At 38.8% G+C, this 20,674-nt stretch overlaps 1 protein-coding gene across 1 annotated transcript in view; it reads right to left on the reverse strand.

Moving 5' to 3' along the window:
• TGFBR3 (transforming growth factor beta receptor 3) overlaps window positions 1-20,674 on the reverse strand; it is a 114,008-nt gene that overhangs the window by 4,591 nt on the left and 88,743 nt on the right. Inside the window, exons 8-16 of the mRNA XM_085068051.1 lie at window positions 19,481-19,670; window positions 17,956-18,272; window positions 17,129-17,278; window positions 15,210-15,341; window positions 14,797-14,964; window positions 11,843-12,142; window positions 11,238-11,358; window positions 7,229-7,264; window positions 5,587-5,694 (exon numbers count right to left, since the gene is read on the reverse strand). Of these exons, the coding sequence (XP_084924177.1) occupies window positions 5,587-5,694; window positions 7,229-7,264; window positions 11,238-11,358; window positions 11,843-12,142; window positions 14,797-14,964; window positions 15,210-15,341; window positions 17,129-17,278; window positions 17,956-18,272; window positions 19,481-19,670 (1,522 nt within the window). The remainder of the gene's footprint in view (window positions 1-5,586; window positions 5,695-7,228; window positions 7,265-11,237; window positions 11,359-11,842; window positions 12,143-14,796; window positions 14,965-15,209; window positions 15,342-17,128; window positions 17,279-17,955; window positions 18,273-19,480; window positions 19,671-20,674) is intronic.

Below are 20,674 nucleotides of genomic sequence, written 5' to 3' on the forward strand. Positions count from 1 at the left end.
TCACCATTTCTTGTTAACTGTTTACTGACAATAAATTAAAACCCCTTTTATTATTTAGATTGCCAAATCAAGCACAAGGAGTCTCCTCACAGCCCTTCTGCACCTGCAGCTGGAATTCCCTAAGAAAAATACAGCTTTCAACTACAGACAAAAGTAAAAATTGTGCAAATAAATGCCTAAAAGATCATAATGAGGACACATAGGAAACCATAACTGTGGCATTTTTAAAGTTACAGTGCTCAAGTCTGTAACCTTAGCAATGTTACAAAATAGTCTCTTCTAAACAGATGGCAAGACTTAAGTTTATATAATGTGCACTGTAGCTGCTCCCTCCCTTGAGCTCATCTCCAGGACGTGAACCTGTGATCTCAGCACAGTAACAGTGACACTGCCGCTGCCTGAGCTCCAGACCTGCCATGGCAGCCAGCACCAGCACGGCTGCTCTCCCAGAGAAGGAGCAAGGTGGAAATGTTTTGTGGGATCATGGGCAGAGCAATTAGGAAAAAAATCAAAGCCTAGTAACTACATCTCCTGCCTCATGAGTTTATAGTGATGCAACTCTCCTACTCCACTATGTTATCCAAACCCAGATGCCACGGGTCAGGTCTGCACACTCCAATTTTTCTTCCATGTTCAGATTTGGTAGAGATCCCACTTCCCAGTGACTGCTTCAGTGACAGGCTGGAGGCACAGCCTGCATCCAGAGGGTTACAGGGCAGGGATGAGCCAGCTTCCTCCCACAGGAGCTGCTCTGGCACATCCCCATGCCCTGTGTGCTGCTGCCCAGCTGCCAGAGCCTGAGCTTCTCGGAATGTGGCTGCAGAGGAAATGTGCCTTTAACGCTTTGTGTCTCAGGCCACAAAACATCCTTCTGCAGGCAGCTCAGTATTCAGAGGTCTGCTATAAATAAGGGAGGTCTGAGGATTTCTCACAGCAGAGGTTGCAAGTGCTCTGTGTAATGGAGACCAGCAGCTTTGCTGCTAGCTCAAGCCACAGCCACAGCTGAAGTGCATTTAAGGCCCCACAATGCACAGCTCTTGCCTTGCACCCCACTGGTTTAGGAATGGGGAGGAAAGAAGGCACAGGACGGGACAGAAAAAATAACAAACTAAACTACTAAACCACACTGCCCAGGAGGCCAAATAAACTTTTAAAAAGAGGGTGAGGATCTTGTTTTTAAATTCAGCCCAGCATTTACTCTTGTGAGCAGATTTTGAGTCTGTTTTTCCCAGTGTAAGAAACAACTATGTGGCTCACCCATGAGCCATGGGTTTCTGCTCATAGGCAGCAGGTCAGAATCTACCCCCAGTCACCTGCAAATAAATCAAGTTTCAGCTTTAACTTGCTTTGGAAATGGCTTTGCAACCCCTCAGAATAAACTGTATCAAATCAAAGTATGTGTCATTGTGCTGTAAAGGCTTTCATAAGCCTTGTTTGGATGTTTCTTCCCGTCTTTATTTGCTCCCTTCTCGTCCCGTTGTTTGTGTACATGTCTTCCTTCCTTTTGTACTACAGGATATATTTATAAAGGCAGTGATAAGCAAACTCCCTTTCATTAAAACTAAACAACAAACATCAGAGAGCAGCGAGAGGAGGCTGCAGACCCCCAGCCTGGTTGCAGAAGCTGCTCAGGCAGCAAAGGAAGGGCAGCCGCTGGGCTCCCCCGGCAGGGCCCCTGGCCCTCGCCCCTCCCTGCAGCTCCTCTGTCACCCATTTTACAAACCACATGCTTACACACAGCTTTACTCAGCCCTAGCACATCAATACAATCTGTATGCATTTAAACATAAATTCATTGATAAGGCAAACACGTTGTTTTTATTTTATGGCAAAGCGAAAGCACAGTACTGCAGTCCCCAGCAAGCCCAATGGCTCACTCTCCCCTCCCCGCTCCTGGTAAGTGTCCTAGGAGGCATCCTCCCTTCTGTTTGGGTTGGAAGACCCCTTCCTTCCTCTGTAATGGCCTCTGCAGCACTTCATTTCTGGAGCACCATCAGCAGCTCTGATACACCACAATCACCTGAACAATAACAAATTCTCAGTGTTCTCAAGAAAAAAGAATACCCAAATCACAGTGATGTTATGAACACAGCCTAGCAACTACATCTGGACTGGCTGATTTTTCCTGTATTTTATTTCCTCAACACCTAGCTAAACCATAGCAAAGCTTTTTTAAAAAAGAGTATTTTCAAGAAAAGGATCTGAAGAAATGTAAACTATCACTGAAGATTCTCCATCTGTCTTTTATGTGTAAACAGCTTCATGTATCTCATGTTACCAAACCAGAACTGCTCAGAATGGACACGTCTCATCTATTGACAGTAAACAAGCTTTTACCCATCTGAACGCGACAACATGTATTTTATTATTCACACTTAGGAAAGCTGCCAGTTGTACTCCCTGTCCAGGAAGTCTGAATGTTTGCTTTTCTATCTCCCTTTGCCAAATATAATTGGTTGCTATGTCAGTTTACTTTAAATCAGATCCCATAAAAAAGGGAGAAGTGGGGGAGGAGAGACGCTTTTAACTTCTCGGATTTTGGAACACTTTATCCTCTTAACTTGCAACACTGCCTGGAGAAGGGAAGCGCGCTTCCTAAGAGAACGCAGGGACGGATGTTTTCTTTAACACACTTTACAAGGTTTAACGGTCTCATTAACTAATCAGGCTTGTGCCTGACCCTCCTGAACATACTCAATGATCCCTACTAAGACAGATACTACATTGATACATATTTATATGGTTACATTATGAAGAGTTTCTGCATTCATGCACACTGCAAAATTTTTGCTTCTTTACGAGACCCCCAGATAAATGAGGTAAATTGTGGCAAATGTCTGCTATTTCCCTTTGTTCTTGACTCCCTTCCAGGCAGGACTAACACCTTTCATGTCCTTTAATTGACTAGAGAAAGGATCAAAAGTATCGAGTTGTTTTGCAGAAAAGTCAGCTAAAATTCCTCCTCTGTTGTTCTAATATTAGCTTTCCCTCTCTCTTCTCTTACTACCCATGTATCATAGGGTATCTCTACTCCATGTTGAATTGTTCCAGAAAATCTGGAATATTCTAAAGCACAGCTGTGATGCTTTGGCAGAAACTTCTCATTACTGAAATCAGCAAAAGCCCTACCTGACAACACAACAATCCTTGCTCAATATCTGCAGATTAAATTCTACCTGTTTTGTAGTTCCCTTCTGCTATCACTTGCTAGAGGTTTCAATGTTAATGGCCTATCAAGATGAACAAAAATCTCATTCACGTAACACTTTCTCTGTTAGCAGCAGAGACAGACTTGTAAAAATATATCAGCAAATCTACTACTGGCAAAAAGTTAGCCTTTTGCTGCATTGCAAATAGCATTACAGCATCAAAAATAACTTCCTTCACACATACCAAGTTGCCATTCTCCACCAGCAGTAGCTTTAATCTGTGCTCTGAGTATCCGCAAAACAGTTTTAGAATGAACTCATATTTTCCAACCTTTGGTCTAAATCATGTGTTAGATACCTAGTACTACTTACATCAAAAGATGAGATTTCAGAACACAATTCAGCAATGCATAAATTCTCTAATGCCAAAAGACAGCCACTCTATAGATGAAATTTAGATTATCTTCCCCCGCCCCTTGTTAATGAAAGTCTGCAGCAAGCTCTAAAATGTTTCCCCTGCAGCTAGATTATTTTGTCTGCCACAGCAGTTGTCCTCTAAGAGACTGTCCCTGCCAGAGGCTTCACTGCACTCTGCTGCAAGTTATGCTTTGTAGATACAAGATACTATGCACAGAAAAATTATGTGCACAGGAACACAGGTTCACTTTCACAATCCTTTGGAAATATGAAACAGAAAACTTCCTAGATAATTTTTATCATTTCTGTGATTCTCTAATCTGATGAGTTAGTGTCCCCTTTCTTTCTTACATTCATTTATTACTTTTTGTCTGGCCTTTTTCTCCACTTATTTTCATCTCTCAAACACAAAGCCAGAGCAGCTGCCCTCTCCACTACTTGTATGTGGTCACCATGACTGATGTACCTTGCTAATATAAATCTTCTAATGGGGTTGGTCCAAGTTCCACTGTTGCTGAAGGATTTATCATGTTGGCTTCCCAGTGTTCCTTGAGTACTGACACGCAACATATGTCTACAGATGGTTCTGTATGTGAATACAGATTGAACTTCAACAAATGAAGGACCAAAGGTAGTAATTGAAAAATTAGTTAAATTTTTTGGTAATAAAGGATACTGATTTGGGAATTACTTTCTTAACTTCCCATTTACTCACTGAAATAGCACTTACTTTTCTTCCACAATATTTCAGTACTTATATAAGACAGAATTATACAGTTTATACATATTATGAAAACCTTTAAATTTTCCATGTTTGCTTCAATTCTGAACAAGTTTAATACACAGCTGATGCACTGAGTATTAAACTGCTTATACAAAATTGTTGCACTGCCAACTGGAAAAAACACCATAGTTTTTATTTCCAAATTAACACAAGCTCCTAGGTCATAATATTTACAGAAGCTCTGACCAACAGGGCTGGATTCTCACTCCTAAGTAGCTTCCATGAGGTTTTAGATGCCGAAAAAACAACAACAAAAAAAAAGCCTGTGGTGGGTTACTGGCAAATCTCAGTGTTCCAGAGCTGCACAGGTTTGGAGTAATTGACCTCACATTTTTCCCACCTCCCAGAGATCTTGGTAGGGTTTTGTGAGGTCAAAAGTGGAAGTAGTTGGGAGCTCAGCATCCTTAGATCCTGAGATACCCCATAATCCACAAGCAGTCAAGGTTACATGCTGGAAAATCAAGGCTCCATCAGTGTCCTGTGTTTGTATGTGGCATGCAACAGAAAGCTCCCAAAATGCCACCTTCTTTCCGTACAGTATTCCATTTTTGCTAATTTAGTTTAGCATGGGAAAAAAAAAAATCTACGGAGATAAGGGAAAATTATCTATGCATAAAGGCTGCACCAACTCAGACACATTCCTTAATTATTCCTTCCAATTAAGTAAGATTACAAATGACTTCTAACAATTGAATATAGTAGTTAAAGAACGGAACAATAAATAATTGTGGCAAAAATTCTACATAATGAAGGCCCAAGAAAAAATTTCAAGTCCAGTTATATTCAGAATATGTCTATTTAGATAAAGCATTCTCTTAACCACTTGGCCTACTTCTTTTACACATTAGCCTAATATGGTAACTGCAAAAAAAGAATTTAAAAGGTAGTATGGGAAATAAAAGGGATCCATTAACTGAAATATTAACTAAATTTGAAATACAGAGATGCTACTACTAATAATACACAAGCCAGGAATAGTCAGTTTTACTCATGTCCCAGGTGAGTTTTCAAGACTTGCATTTAAAATTATTTTTGCAAATTTCAAATTATAACACGTAACACCTCCCTTTAGGGAAGGGTGGGTATCGCTCGGCTGATGAGCAATAGAGATCATGGGAGGAGTTGCTGGAAAACTCATGAGTAAGAAGGAAGCAAGAAAAGAGAAAAGCGCAAGATACCCACTGCAGGCTCCCTTCCCCTTCCCACCCCCCTGGCAGTGGTTCAGAGGCCTCCTACCTGTGCGTGAGTAGATGAACCAGAGTGCTCCTGTCAGCAGGGCTCCGATCACAAACGCCGCAAAGGCGATGCCCACCACCGTCAGCGTGTCCAGCCCGTACAGCACAGCTACACAGGGAAACACAAACACCAGCACTTCTTATTTCCAGAGGCACACACCACTGTACAGCAATTCACCCTCAGTCTCTCATGGAAAAGCTTTCTAAGATGTCGTAGTTAGCTAAGCACCATTTTGAGGAATAGACTGGCAGATTTGCCTCAAGGAAATAAAAGTGATGTTTTCAGAAAGGCTTCAGTCCAACCAACCATTCCACATCACAAAGTAAAACCCAAGCTCAGCACACCCAAATCTGGAAAATATTGCAAAAATTAAGCATTTCCAGTTGGCTGTTAATAACTTGCTTTCAATCAAATATTCATATATCTTTAAAATGTGCTTTTAAAAGGCCGAGATTTTTGGCAAAAATGTGTTTTATTTAAATGGCCTAACATTCAAGCAAACTTTCCCCTACATCTCCTCAAGTTCAGTCTGAAATCTAGGTGGAGAACGGAACTGCTGTTAAGAGGGAAGAGATGCCAGCAAGAAATCAGCGAAAACATAAATAGAAACAATTGTTTTTCACATTTGGCAATGCTTTCAATAACTGAAATTAATTCCAGAACACAAAAATAGAAGCACACACACACGTAAATCACTTTCTAGGGGAGAGGCCCTTTTGTAGGACCGTTTCAAGGGTAACAGCATCTGGTTCCTGGATGTATTGTCCCCCCAGTGCTAATCATCCAAACAGAAAAAATTTTGGCCTCTGTATTTTTCTTTTCGCTAATTACAAATACTTAAAAAAATAATAATCACTCAGCAATCATTTGGGGAAACTTCTTAAAAAGCTGATTTCTAGTTCTAGTATTTTAAATGTCTCCCAGTGTACAAAATCGCTTAGGCCAGTGAATAACATCTTACTGACTATGCTAGCCAGGAAATGAGCTGACTGGATTTTAGTAGTATCCTTCAGTGGAATTTTCAGTTCTCAGAACACAACCAACACCCTTTCTTTATACATCCTGCATCCAGCAGATGTCCCTAAGGACATCTCCCATCCTTTTTTGACAAAAGTCTTCTCCAGCAGGTCCTGTTGGCAAGGGCCTTCAGGACCCATTTCTGGGTGCCTGTGGCCTACTTTGCATACTTAACACCTTAAAGATAATGTCCTAGAAGGTTTGTCTTTCATTTTTTCTGTGAGACTGTTTCTGGTTCCTTTGCCTACTTCAAGTAATTTCAAACACAAACACAAAAGACTCTCCTAAATATAACTGCTTTTTCCACCAGGCACCATTCAGCATCCTCTCCTCTTAGGAGGAAACACAGCGAGGAGAAGAAAGTTGCATGTAGAAGCACGTGAACTTGCTAAGGCTGAGACTCTCAATGATGTTTCCCCAAATTTGATTTCCACATACACAAAAGGTCACAGTCCTTCTCTGAACACTGATGGCAATCTCTCAATCAGCAATACAGTCAGAATTCTGTTCTGTCTCTGAATTAAATATGCACGCACTCAGAAAGCTTGAAGAGAATTTTCTTCATTTATCTAATGCTTTATAGACAAATGTTTAAAGCTTAAAAGATTGTTTAAGAGTTACTTACGTGGCTGTCTCACATTTGGCTTTGGAAGGGAAGGATCTAATTTAAAACAAAAAAAATGCACAAAACATTAATCAGATAGAGTTCCACGTACAGCCTAAAAACTGTGCAAGTTCTGATCTGACAGAAAGACATTAATTATAATTTTTACAAAACATGAATTTGAGGAAAAATAGCCCAAATTCAGTAATCTCACTCATCTAAAAAAATTCTATTCATATATTAATTCCTCCTCAAGGGACCCTATCTAAAGTATAGCTCATGCATCGTGTATTTTGCTGGCAAATACACTGCAACCTTTCCCAAACCAGCTGTCATCAGGTGTGACCCACAGTAACTCTGGTTACCCCTATGTGGAACTCTTAAAGATCACAGATTGTGAAGGCTGTTTTAAGGTGATTACATTCATCTGACTACTCACTAATCATAAATATGAGATACCAGCACACTAAATCATACACACACACAAAAAAGCAAGCACTGGCTATCACCTCTAGCAAATAGTGGGTTTTATGGAACAATACATACTGCTTTGTCCAAATTGCATGAATATATGTTGATTCACCCCTTTTCCTGAGACCTATTTGATATTCTGCCTTGGAAGTTGTGTGGGTTTTTTTTTCCTGTTTGTTTGGGGTTTTTTAAAATTATATAATAAATAAAAGATCATAGGTATTGTTCAAAGATCAAAGCTATTATTCTAGGCAAGAATATCAAATATCATCATCCTAGTAATGAAGATATCACCCTGTAACAGAAAGAGACAAGTAAACAAATGTTTAAAAGATGAAGAGTTTCCCCTTCTTTTTCTTAACTGACTTCTCTTATCTTTCTCCAAGAATGCCACCTCAAGCAGAAGAGCTAGGGATTCTGGCTTCAGACCCAGAGACCTGTTTGGTTAGCTGCAGTTTCATTCTGGATTACTCAGCGGCTCAGGGGTTTAATTTATATTCTGGCATATCTGAATGTGCTCAGTGCAACAGATGTAAAAGCATTTGATAAGGTAGTGTTTCAATACTTGTTTTTGTAGCTTTAGCAACTGGAAAATACAGCTTAATTAATTTCTATGCAAACATAACAGCTCAAAAATACTGAAAATAAATATATTTATTTAAAGTGTCCTTAAACAAGACTATCCTTCTAACTTCTAAAACCCAGATGGCAGCACCAAACTTCTAGCAATATCCTTTAGACCATTAGGCTCTGAGACATGTGCCTACAAGATCCAAAAAGGCATTTTATTGTTAAACTGTGTTATTGTGTCTTGTTCTAACACATAAGCATCTCTTGCAGATCACTTTTGGCAGATGATAGGAAACAGGTGGGACAGTAGTAGGAAACAGGTGAGAACATACAGGGGTGTGTGGGGGTGCATGCACAAATAATCTGGAAAGTTATCAAGTGCACATAACAGCCACAGTGTAACTGAAGGTAAGACCTGCAAGGAGGGCTGGATTGAAACTGAGGAGCCCTGAAAAGTACAAACATGGCTAAGGGCAGTATTAGATTGTCCAAAGACTCCACTAGCATATCCCAAGTGCCAAGAAAATGCCTTCTGAGCTGAGGGGAAAATGAATTTTCCATGCTATTTCTATCACTGGCCTCACTACAGAGAATATGAAATCAGCTAATGATAAGCTGTGTAGCTCATTAACAATTCTCTTCAGTCATCCAGTTCTTACATGTACTTTACTGTGATTTGCTCAGTGCAATTCAGAAGCAGTGAGAATTCTTAGGGTTTATGAAAAACATCTAATTTAAAAACAAGTGCTGTCAGCCTTTAGAATTATCATTATTTTTTATACATTTGTAGGATAGAGGCACTTGTTAGTTGCCCATTTGACCTTCTTTCTATGACTTGTCTCCTTTTGCTGTAGAAATAATAATCTAAAGTTTCCACACTTAACAAAATCTGAACAACAGCATTGGTAAATTATTTCAACAGAACAACATGTATTTCCTAGCATATAAATGGCCATCCAAGTGCATTTCATGGGAGTGGGGGAGAGCATGGGGAAATGCAGGAATGCCAAGAGAATGTATGGGGCATGGAGTTAGGTTTCAAACACTGCCACTGGGATCTACTGCAAATTCTCATTTAGATATAGTATTATGATTTCTAATACAGTCAATGACAGTTATAAACTTGTCTGAAGGAAAAAAACAAACCTTGGCCATGAGTAGCTTGTTCTGACTTTTAAAATATCAAGCATATGACTTTCACATGTGGCTTGGTGAGCAGATCCAGGGGCAGTACTCACATAGTGTGCTTGAAACACTAAAAGCTGATTCTGTTCACATCAAAGAGAATAAAGAAAGCTACCTCTGAGAGGTAAATTTTCCTGCTCAGTAATGTGATACAATTTCACCAACTCTTAGGTTCATGTATTGGCCAACAATGGCATTTGGCTTTAAGAAAGGGATTTTGATTCACTGCAGAACAACTGCATACCAACAAAGCTACGTTGCTAATGTGCCACTTTGTGTTATGTCTGAAAGCTGGGATATGCTGGGGAGATTTCCACCAAGCGTCCCACAATTAGACTAAATCACCCACAATGCAACAAAATACTCTATCACACTGCTGTCTTGTAACTAATCTTTATAAATTTAGCTTGTCTTTGCACACTAAGACCTTGTGCCTCTGACAAAGACAACATTCTGAGTGAAGCCCAAGATGGGAGCTGCATACAATGCTCTACACATCATGAGGACAAGAGAGCTGAGACTACAAGTCTGTTTATTGAAAGCTGAATTTCAGTTGCAGGATTTACTCATTCCCAGTAGAAAAACTACTGAAAAAATATGAGAGCTGAGCAAAATGAAAGTCCAGAATTAGGCCCAAAGCACAGTTTTAATTGTTACACAGTGACAGATCAAATACTTGACTTTAATTCATAGCGGTTTGATCTGTATTAACAAATATGTTAAAAACTCCTCCAAACTAAATATGAGCTGACTTGCAGAGTTATGCAAAAACAGTTGTTGCCTATGTCCCCTGGCAATGATGTATGGTACTTAACATTGTTCAAAGACTAAAAAGCATGCAGCATAAAACAGAGGTTAAAGAACTCCTGAACCCCATTCTTTTGATACTCTCTGAAAAGCATTCCAAAGCTCAAAGAGCCTTCGGACACTATGGGATGATTCTGATATGTACATGAAGCTACTGAAGCTTCTTAAGAAACTACAATGCTAATACAACTAGAAAAGATAAATGCACATATTTTCTTCTAGGATTGCACCAAAACATGACTGATGCTGTTGTCAGAGTGATCTCCTAAGAACTTTCAAATTAAATGAAACTGTGGAAACAGTTCTTACTTGCCATTACTCACAGGGTATACTCTTAAACTAGAACAAGGTCTCATTGTGCTGTTTGGCATAATCTTATAATGCACTTCAACCTCTCCACCTCCTTCAGACAGTTACTAATCACACTAATTTTTCAATAAAAATTACATAATCAAACAAGTCCCACCGAAGTGGAGCCCCTTTGTGCATCTCATCTTCTGCTCTTAGTAGATTAACAATCTAATGAGTCTCCAGTGGCCCCTCTTTGCTTTACAAACTTATCAGACTTCAACATCCTCAATACTTTGCAATTCCATTGTTGTTATTCCTAAATTTATATTTACAAGCACAATAAATAAAGGATACAGCAGGGAGCAGAGCCCTGACTTTGATCACTGGGCATCAAGAAATTGCTCCAAGTGCTATTGCTACATTCATACTTCCAAAACCCATATTATTTTGTACTACTTTGAGTATTCCTTTCTCAATGCTTTGCAAAACCACATGTACGGAGAATAACAAAGGTGGTTAAAAATGGCAATGATTTGCCATGATGACTGCTGCCAAGGAAATGTCTAAACAAGTAACATCTTACAGACACAGTATCACCACGAGATTATACAATGTCACATACTTGTAGCACTCCCTCATTTCAAGTGGCTGCATGTTACACAAGATTGTATATATAGCATTATTAAGGTCAAGCTCATTTTTATACCTTCTTGTTTTCCTTCGTGAGTTATTACAACAAGAGGCTTGGTGAAGGTTTTCTTGTTGTGCATCATGGCCAAAATCATATCCACATTGAGAGAGGTGCAAGCTTCATCAGGAGGGATGCACTGGAGTGTAAAGAACAGTGTGAGAAGTCAGTCACCCATCTGCCAGGACAGCTGTGCCAGTTGCACAGCTGCCTCATAACCAGTTATATCCTACACGATTTACCCAAAAAATGAGAACCTCCAAACAACCTTCTCTTTTGTAGCAATCAAATTACAGTATTATCTGATATGGGGCACATATTTGGAAATTAGAGCTAACATTGTTTGTGCCTTGGATATGGATAGAAAAGATAAACTTGAGCCACTTGTGCAATAAAAAGCAATTTCTATTTGTAGCCACCCAATGAAATTTAAACAGAAACTGTAAATTATGTAGTCAAAATGCATAGTGTAATAACTCTTATTTATTAAAATCCTGAGCCCAGAGATACCATGTTCATTACATCTCCATAGAAAACCATTTATTACGTTCATAGTTCAGATGAAAAAAATACATTGTTTTCATCTAAGTAAGAAGTTTTGATAAATCTAATAAATTACTGACCTTTGGCAGTCCTTGAGTATCTTTGTCTTTATTTGTACACAAAGTCAACTCGCAGTGAAGAAAGAGCAGTGAGATGTTGAACATTGGTTTGAACACAAAGCTAAATCTTTTTCTGTCCTTCTGTGCATGCGGTATTGGAAAATTCACTTTCTCAATACTGTAGAACTTAACAGATTCATCTTTAGGACAAATGTTTTCTATAATGGTATAGTCAGACATTCTATCTGGATTTGAAAACGGGGAAACAAAGCATGTTTGAATGGCAAAGCCCAAGGATCTGTCAGCTTTAGTCACAGACACCTGCATTAAAGAAAGAGACAGTAAGATCTCAGAAATGACATTTTTAGTTCACATTTCATTAATATTTTCAACTGGTTTTTAAGCAGTTTTCCAGTGCCATTTCCAATCTGAAATATTTTGAAGGCTAAATGTTAAGTGTAAACTGTCAAACCGAGAGACAGAAAATCTGTGGTTTCAAAAGCAGCAGCTGTTTAATAGTATAACCATGCATAAATACAGCAATTCCTTATCTTTCTGAATGCAGATGAAAAACCCCACCCAGAAAAGACACAGAGTTAATGACTGTGACTGCCACCTGAGATGGCATTGCCTCCCTTAGACACACAGGCTATAATGGAGCTGTATGGAAATCAACAACTAATTCCATGGTTTTGTATCTGTTTGAAATTATAATGAAAACAGAAAAAAAAAAAAATAAAAGCAACAGACACAACACAAAATCCACCCCCAGCCAAGACAGGAATGCAAAGGCAGAGAGAAGGTCATGGTCTGATGTGTGGGTGGCATTCCTGGACTGGAGGGGATGAGGGAGCCTCCTAAAAAGCCATATTTTTTTCTGAAAGGATCCTTTTAGCTTATTGTAAGTTTGAAATTCATATTCTTTTATGAAAAATAATTAAGACTGAAAACTTCCAATGCTCTGATGTTGCTCAGCTGGATTGGAATGCAGACAAGAAATGTTACAGAATAATTAGAAGAAAATAAATGGAATTTGTAACAAATGAGGCATGTTGCTCTTAATAAACAACAGAAGCCTTTTGTCTAACCATTAACACTGCCCAATGAAACAGTTTTTTATTGCACAAGAAATCTTCTTAGAAGAAATGTGCCTTATATGCATACTTAATCCAAATGTGCTGCATGTATCTTTAAGGAGGAGCCTGCCACATGGTGTGGTTTACACAGTAATTTCTGGATGCTAGTAGTTTTGCAGTGAATAAAAGCATTTCTCATTTTTTCTCTCCCTTATGTGAGCAGCAATCAAATAAGAAATTAAGGAATGTGCAGAAGCATCTAAGCAAGAAAGACTATCTTCTAAAAAGAACAAAAATGAAGATGGATGAACGAAAGTCAGCCACAGATACTGACAGGAAACAAGCTGATAGTGTAAACTAATTAAAAAAGAGATTATGGGAAGTAGGATAGGCATACTACAGTTAATTAAATAAAAGGATAAATGATATCTCAAGGAAGGATAAGAACTACAGGAGGAAGGTGGAAGACCAAAATACGGTAAGAAAATGACAGCAGAGAAGAAAGAAAAAACCACAAAATTGAAAAGATTCAAACACAAAAAAAAACCCTTACCAAACAAGGAAAAGGGAGATTGAGAGTTTTTACCAAATATGTATTTATCAAAACCCAAAAATATTTTTGTTAATAACAAATGCAAAATAGGAAAACAAAACAAAAAAGGAAAAAGAAATCAGTGTCAGTCTAAAAAAAATGGAGTCACAGAAGTTCAAAACTGATATGTTTTCCACTGTGCAAGAAGGAAAAACAGAACAAAAAAGGCTTCTGCCAGGACAGGTGATGAAGAAATCAGAACATCTGTCTGAATAAACAGCTCCAGAGTCAGACAAATCCAGAGGACTCAGAGTCAGGGGGATTCATCCCAGATCAATGAAGGAAGTGGATCATTTTAAGTGTCTGTTATAAAAATATTCTTAACTGAGTGTAACACACTTTTTTTTTGCTTTAACTCTCTTAAGTACTTTTCACTGGGTAGAGAACAAAAAAAGATAACACGCTGAAATCATGAAGAAAACTGCACCAATGTCAAAAGTATCACTGTGCTTATCATGGGCAATATGGGGTGTCAAAGAGGAACTAACTTAGGTAAGAGAAACATGGCACAGCGCTGCTTCTTTTTCTGGGTCTTAAAACCCCATAGCTCACACCTTGTGATTTACTCGCCTAGAAACTGGTGATACTTCATTGCCAAAGCTGTATCTATTAATGTCTATCACTATCTGAAAATCCAAAATTCTGTTCACATAGCTATCTGTAAAAGTACTGACTCTATTGGTTTGAAATTACACAGATTTCATAAACAGTTCAGCAACACATGGGAATATTATCACGTGCAAAATACACCTGAAGTCAAGGGTATGCAGCTGTTGATTTTGTTTTAGTATTATTTATCTAAATCTGCTAGATCTCTTGTGTGGTAGCATTCAAAAGGATTGTAAGTGATGTTTTCAAGCAGATTGGCGAGAGACCAGAATCTGTATTAACTGTGTAACCTGAGAACTCTAGCATATGAAAGGCACATTTGTAATAATTTTTTTGCATGTCTACATCTTTCAGATGAGGTTCAGACATATTACCCAATAAAATAAACCCATCAGGACATGCCAGTTCAGAGCAGGAGCTCAGAGAACACCTTTAAGTTCTGCACAGAAAAGCAGGTATAGCAAGAACCACCAATTTACCTCATATGTTAAATTCATCCATTTTGCAAGAATGCTTCCGATTTTTTACCCAAAATTTTGTCCTACTTCTTATCCTACAGTTTCTGTTCTCTGCAGCCACCACAGTGGCCTGAACCAACTGCCCAACAAAACCTTTCAGCTGACAAGAGGACACTTGGTTCAGTTGCACAGTCTTGCAAAACACCTCTGTTAGTTTGACATTCTTTTTCAGTTTGTTACCTCTACATATATTGGCCCATTCTCTGCAACAGAAAAGAGTCCTTGGGAGGGAGCAAGGAACAAATCTGTTTTGTACAGGTCCATGTTGAAGGTCACATTGGTGATGTGTGGTTCAGGAGGCCAGAAAATGCCTCTGTCATCCTCTGGCTGGTGCAGTGTGCAATTAAACTGAGAAAAAAAATGCAGTAACATCACGAGTCAAGGAGAGGTTGGACAAATTCGGTGTGTACCATACAGGCCCACCCCCGTTCCATCTACTTAGTGCAAATCTTCAACAGGCTCACAAGAAACAGCAGTGAGAAGAAATGTGTTAAAAGACAAAGGAGTTTCTAGACAATTAACGTAATTGATGTGAAATGCCTATTACAACAGGTATTTCTTCATTGTCAGGTGCAAACCCGAGGGTAACGTACCGCGATTTCAGGCCAGCTTGAGAAAGCTACATCTCCCTCATCAGCATCCCCTGGAAATCCATTATCACCCGATTCCATGTCGTCATCCTCAAAGCCGCTGCCTTCAGCTGGTGATGACAGCTGAATGACAACCTGCACCAGAGGCATTACAAACAAATTAGATTAAGTGATAACTGAGCACTCTCATGGTTATTATTTTCTCCTGTCTTCAGAACAATGCAAAGGCCAAAGAAGAGCACCAGCTAAGCAAATGATGACAGTATCTCTTAAACAGCCTTATTCTGAGCATGCAGGATATGGAGCTTATATTTAGAGAATGCCCCTGAGTTTTTTTTCCAGAATTCAGGGCCAGCAAAGAAAGACACCAGTCTGGGTGTTGGTGTCTGTATGGGCAGCCTGGTGTTTCCTTTCTATTTCTGGTATTTCTATAACCAACACTGAAAAAAGAAATGGCTTTCTAAAGGGATGTTTTGCTACTTGCAGTTCTCCTTAATGCACCCATAAAAAACACTAAAAATGTTAGGGCCACTAAAGGATTTTCTCTTCTGTCATTAGCAATATTTTTTCAGACATGTACATCCCAAAACATGATATTCCTTCTTCATTTACACCCTCCCCTTTTTTTTTTTTTTTAATTCCTTTTCATATGTCTTTATTTCTTTACCAGGAAATTTCTGGTTTTGTTTTCCAGTGTTCTGCGTTCTGCTTCTGTATGCTTGTAGCTCCTCAGCTAGCTCCCTCCCTTCCAGGACTTGAACTTTGATTTTTAGACATAGAGCAACTGCTGAAAAGTGACACGCACACACCCTTTGACACTCCACTGCAGGGTGTCTATTTTCTAGGAGAAATGCTCCCAAATTTTGAACAATCCCAGACACAATTCAGAGTTCAAGTCTGTAGCCAAGACTACCAAAAGACATCATGGAGAAAGGAGAAGAGGTAAATAACCACTTTACTCTGGGCCATAATAGAATAGAGGGACCATGACAGCATTTAGCTCCAGACACGTGCTGCTCTGTTGTTTGCCAATGATTCTATCTTGGTTTGGGATTGTTTCTAAAGTTAGGTGCTACCGACTCCCCAGCATAGAACAGTTTTAACCAGGCAAGGTCAGCTCAGATTGCCTTAGCTGTGTTTGGGTTGGACCACAGGCTTTCCATCATTTGCCAAAGTTACTTCTATGTACTGGAAAGCTCAGCAAGAGAAACGTGTCATTACTTTTGAACCCAGAATATCCGCATTGTACTCTGGCTCAGAAGCTGAGCCGGTCTGGAAGCAGCTGCTTACAACCTAACTGGGTTCCTTTGCATCATCACTCATACACCAGTACTCCAGAGTCCCTTCATCATGTATATCAACTGATATAAAACTGTATATCGTGTACATCAACTGTGATAAAAAAATATAAACTCAAATTCTAAGAGAAAAGCATGCAAAAATAATGTCATTTCCTCACATTTTAAAAGCCTTTTTCACACACAATTTTAGAAGAAAAAAATTCATTTCATTCTGAATATTAAACAGTAAAGCTTTGTACAATTACAAAATTTCATTCCTATTTCTCTTTACAGCAATGTAGTACTGTTTATGTATGGTTGCATCAAAGCTGCACAAGAAAAGCCAGTGCAACTTCTCTGAGGCTGGTACAGATGGTCCCCAAAGGGCAGCCATGCTGTGAAACGTATTTAACTCCAACTCTTCCTTTTTCCTTTGGGATACTATCTGACCACAGGAGCACACTGAATGTGCAGCCTTCATACCTCCTTGAATACAGCGACTGTGGCTGCAACTAGGTTTGAGCTATACAGGTAAAGATCAGGATGCCTCCTTTTTGCTAAGACCAAAGCTAACTACAATGGCATCCTTGTACTACTATGATGTCCAGCACAGAAGGTGTATGCTCCTTGTAAAATACTCACCGAGTTAAAATAAACAATCTTGTTCAAGATATATGCTGTCCGAGTCCCACATTTGTCCAGTGAAGACTCCAGGATGAAGTGGGTCCCATTCATCCTGGCTTTGCAAGAGTGGTCCAGCAGCGAGAGCTCTGTCCGGGTGTAGCCGCCAGCCTGAAACAAAGGCGCTTTGTCAGGGGCTGAAACACAATTGTGTTCAGCTCCTGCTTAAAGTGCAGTGCAGTCACTGTTCGTGACTGCTGACAGGAGGAAGTGAAGTTCATTGTACTGACGTCCAGTGAAGGTCACTCTCAAAATGCTGTTATACATGGCAGACAAGGAATAAATGTAACATGGAAAAAAAGGAAACAACAGGTTCATTATTAATCTGCTGATTAATAATGCTGACTCTGTTTGGTCTGAAATGAGCTAAAAATGCTGTCTGTATCAGGCTCTTTTCCACAATACAGATGGACACAAGCAACCTGTCAGCTGGTAGATGGTAAAGACAGATCTATTTTGGTCTCACGCTGCTATCAAAAGCAGCTTCTTTGTACACTGGAAATTAAAAACTCAGACTGATGGTTGAGTACAGTAATTTTTTGACAGAACCAACCATGTACACCTTCAGTCAGAAATCCCTCCAAAACCCACCAGATTGTCAGGAAGAAAAACATGATTCTGAGTTATGGCAAACATCTACAGTATAGTTACCTCACCAAACTATTTTTGGGGGGTTGTGTGGTGATGGCTGTAGGACTTGGAATGTTTATTTTTTCAATCAAAATGCAAAAAAAAAAGGCCTGCCGAAAAAAGCCTCCCCAGTTTTGAGAATAAGATATCACACCAACCTGTAGAGAATCTTTTTCTACAGCTACTGTCAGCACTTTGTCATCACACTTAATTGACAGGGCCATATCAGCACTGCCCTGAACTTCTTCAGGTTCTTTATGTTTTGAGAGGGAATGCCCAAAGTCATGATTTATTAATGTATCTACTGAATGCCTGGATGGGAAGATTTCTTCTCCCACTGTGTCATGTCTTCCTCTGTTAATGTGAAATGGAAAAGTCAGGCCATCAGGATTCTTTGGAGCTGGCAGTGGGTTAGCACCCAGCAATTCTGTCAGCTCTGGAGGAAGGGAATGGTCTTCTTCATCATTCATCTCTTCTAAAAAAACAAACAAAAAAACCCAACAAATCCACATTAGTTGATTAAATGTTTTTCCTAAAAAGTATCCAGAACTAATATTTTCATACAAAAAAAAAAAAAAGCTTCCATAAAGGAAGCTCCCAAAGGACATTAAAAACAGCATCTTCGTACTTTTCAGGTAACTAGCCACAACTCCTGCAATTAAGGGTTTAGTTGTTACTGAGGCATCTAATCTTGGTATCCTTAGTCACTGTCAGAAATATCTCTCACCAAGAGCTGAAAATAAACTTTTGATGAGTGGACCTATTATATGCAAAAGAATCACAGAGGTAGAAGGAACATCCCATTTATCAAATCTACTATGCTGGTACTGCTGAAATAGCCTAAGTGCAAATCAGTAGGTGAAATTCTTCCATTACCTGACCCATCAGAAATTTAGTCATTCTACTGTTATGAAACTACTTCTATAACCAGTGTGAAGCTAAATAAGACTTAACTGTATAGTGAGTAAAGGAGAAAAAAATCTCCTGGCTTATACACGACTGCTGAGGACAGAATCTACAAGGGTACAATTGATAAAATTAACTTGAATGTAAGCTTTATCAAAATTGTAAAACAATAGTTTTAGTGGTTGCAATTCAGAATTAGTAAAAAAACCAGATGCAACTCTGCTAGATTCAATGGACCCACATAGCTTTACATCAGCAATGACTTGGCCAAATACCCAATTTTTTTTTTAATGGTTGTATTTATTCTGTTTGCTCAGACTTTTTTGGTAAGCCACTCATGTCTGTAAACAGTTTCAATGTTTATTTAATCGTCTCAAGGAAACACTATGCTCATACTTTTGGGAAAAACACACTAAAAAAAATCAAAGCTGGATTTATTAACTAACAAGATATCCAGTTGCTGAAGTGCATTTCAGTGAACACTGGGTATCGTCAGCTAGAAAGTCCTGTGTGTTGGATAAACTATAAACATTTAATTCCACCAACATTTCAGGAAATAACACAATTTGCCTGGACTTTTCTAATCAAAAACCCACAGATTATTATTTTTAACCATCATTTATAGGTATTACCAGCATTTCTAACGATGAGCAGTAAAAGCAGTGCAACAACCAAAATGAAAGGTTTAAAACAGAGAAAATACCTTTCAAGTAATTATATTCCTGGAAACACAAGGTATGTTTTTCCTATATGCTGAAAGTCCACCTTCAAACTTACCTGTGTCTTCAAGTTGCAGGTGAAACCTGTTAGCAACAGGTGCTTTTGTGTAGGAAATAACTGGACTATAGTTATGCTCATAAGCCCACTTGATCAAACTCTCATGCGATGATGGAATGTCAGGTATTATTGATTTACTCATAGTCATGGACCGTTCTGTTTCTTTTCCAAAACCAATACTATTTGATGTCTGCAAATAAAGAAAAACCTGGTTTGTGATTTACCACTTAAGGGTACCTAAGATGGAATAGCAACACTAATTGAACCTGTTTTTTTAATTCTGTTTTACTCTATTAAATAACAGCAAACTAAGGACACCTGGGAAATAAACCAAACCCTGACACCTTAGGCACATAACTGCTGCACAGATGGAAAAGATCCCCCCCACTTCCTCTCAGCCTCTGCCTGGAGTACAACAAATCAAGGCAATCAGAAACTGTTAATCCCTAAATGAGGCAAAGACATATTTACAGCCTTTTGTACAATGCCATACTTTCTTCAAAACTGAGTTGAAATAACTTACAAGGTGATGTGAACTCAAGATGACAATGGAATTATCAAATGCCCCCTTAATTTCTTTGATTAGAGCATTACCTAAGCTGGATAAATGAAAAACTTTGCTCAAATGAGCATTACTGAAAAAGGCAAAAAGCATGCTCCTGAAGTAGAGCTGATACTAGCTAATGCTTTTAGTCAGCTGGCACCGAGGACGGGCTGTGTCTGAACCATGTGCCTCCTCCAAAGTGTTGAGTTTGTTAAACAGGCTTGAACTAAATGCTTAACAGAGCATTTAGGAGTAAGTGAGAGCATGCACATTTATGCATGGCCAGACTACTTGAAAAAACATACACTTTCTGCGCATGAAAAAAGTTTTACACAAATACATTGATACAACAAACTTTTAAAGGCACATGCTGAATTATTATTAAATAAATATGAATCACACAACCACTTAGTTTTCATTTTCCTGTAAATGTTTTGTAAAATTTCAAATTTTCTTGCCTAAATGGGCAAATCAAAGGAACATAAAAAGTATCTCTCACTGTTAGACGGGCAGCTCAAAAATATTCATTGGTATTACACAAGCTTGCATTCAGCAGCTTGGCATCTTTAATATGTATTCACTCACACCAAAGCTAAATATATTTATTTATTTATTTTTACACTCACAGCGTTACTATTATCACTCTAACA

This window comes from Lichenostomus cassidix, chromosome 8 (assembly GCF_008360975.1).
Source record: "Lichenostomus cassidix isolate B80296 chromosome 8, HeHo_3.0, whole genome shotgun sequence".
In the NCBI taxonomy this organism is placed as follows: domain Eukaryota; kingdom Metazoa; phylum Chordata; class Aves; order Passeriformes; family Meliphagidae; genus Lichenostomus; species Lichenostomus cassidix.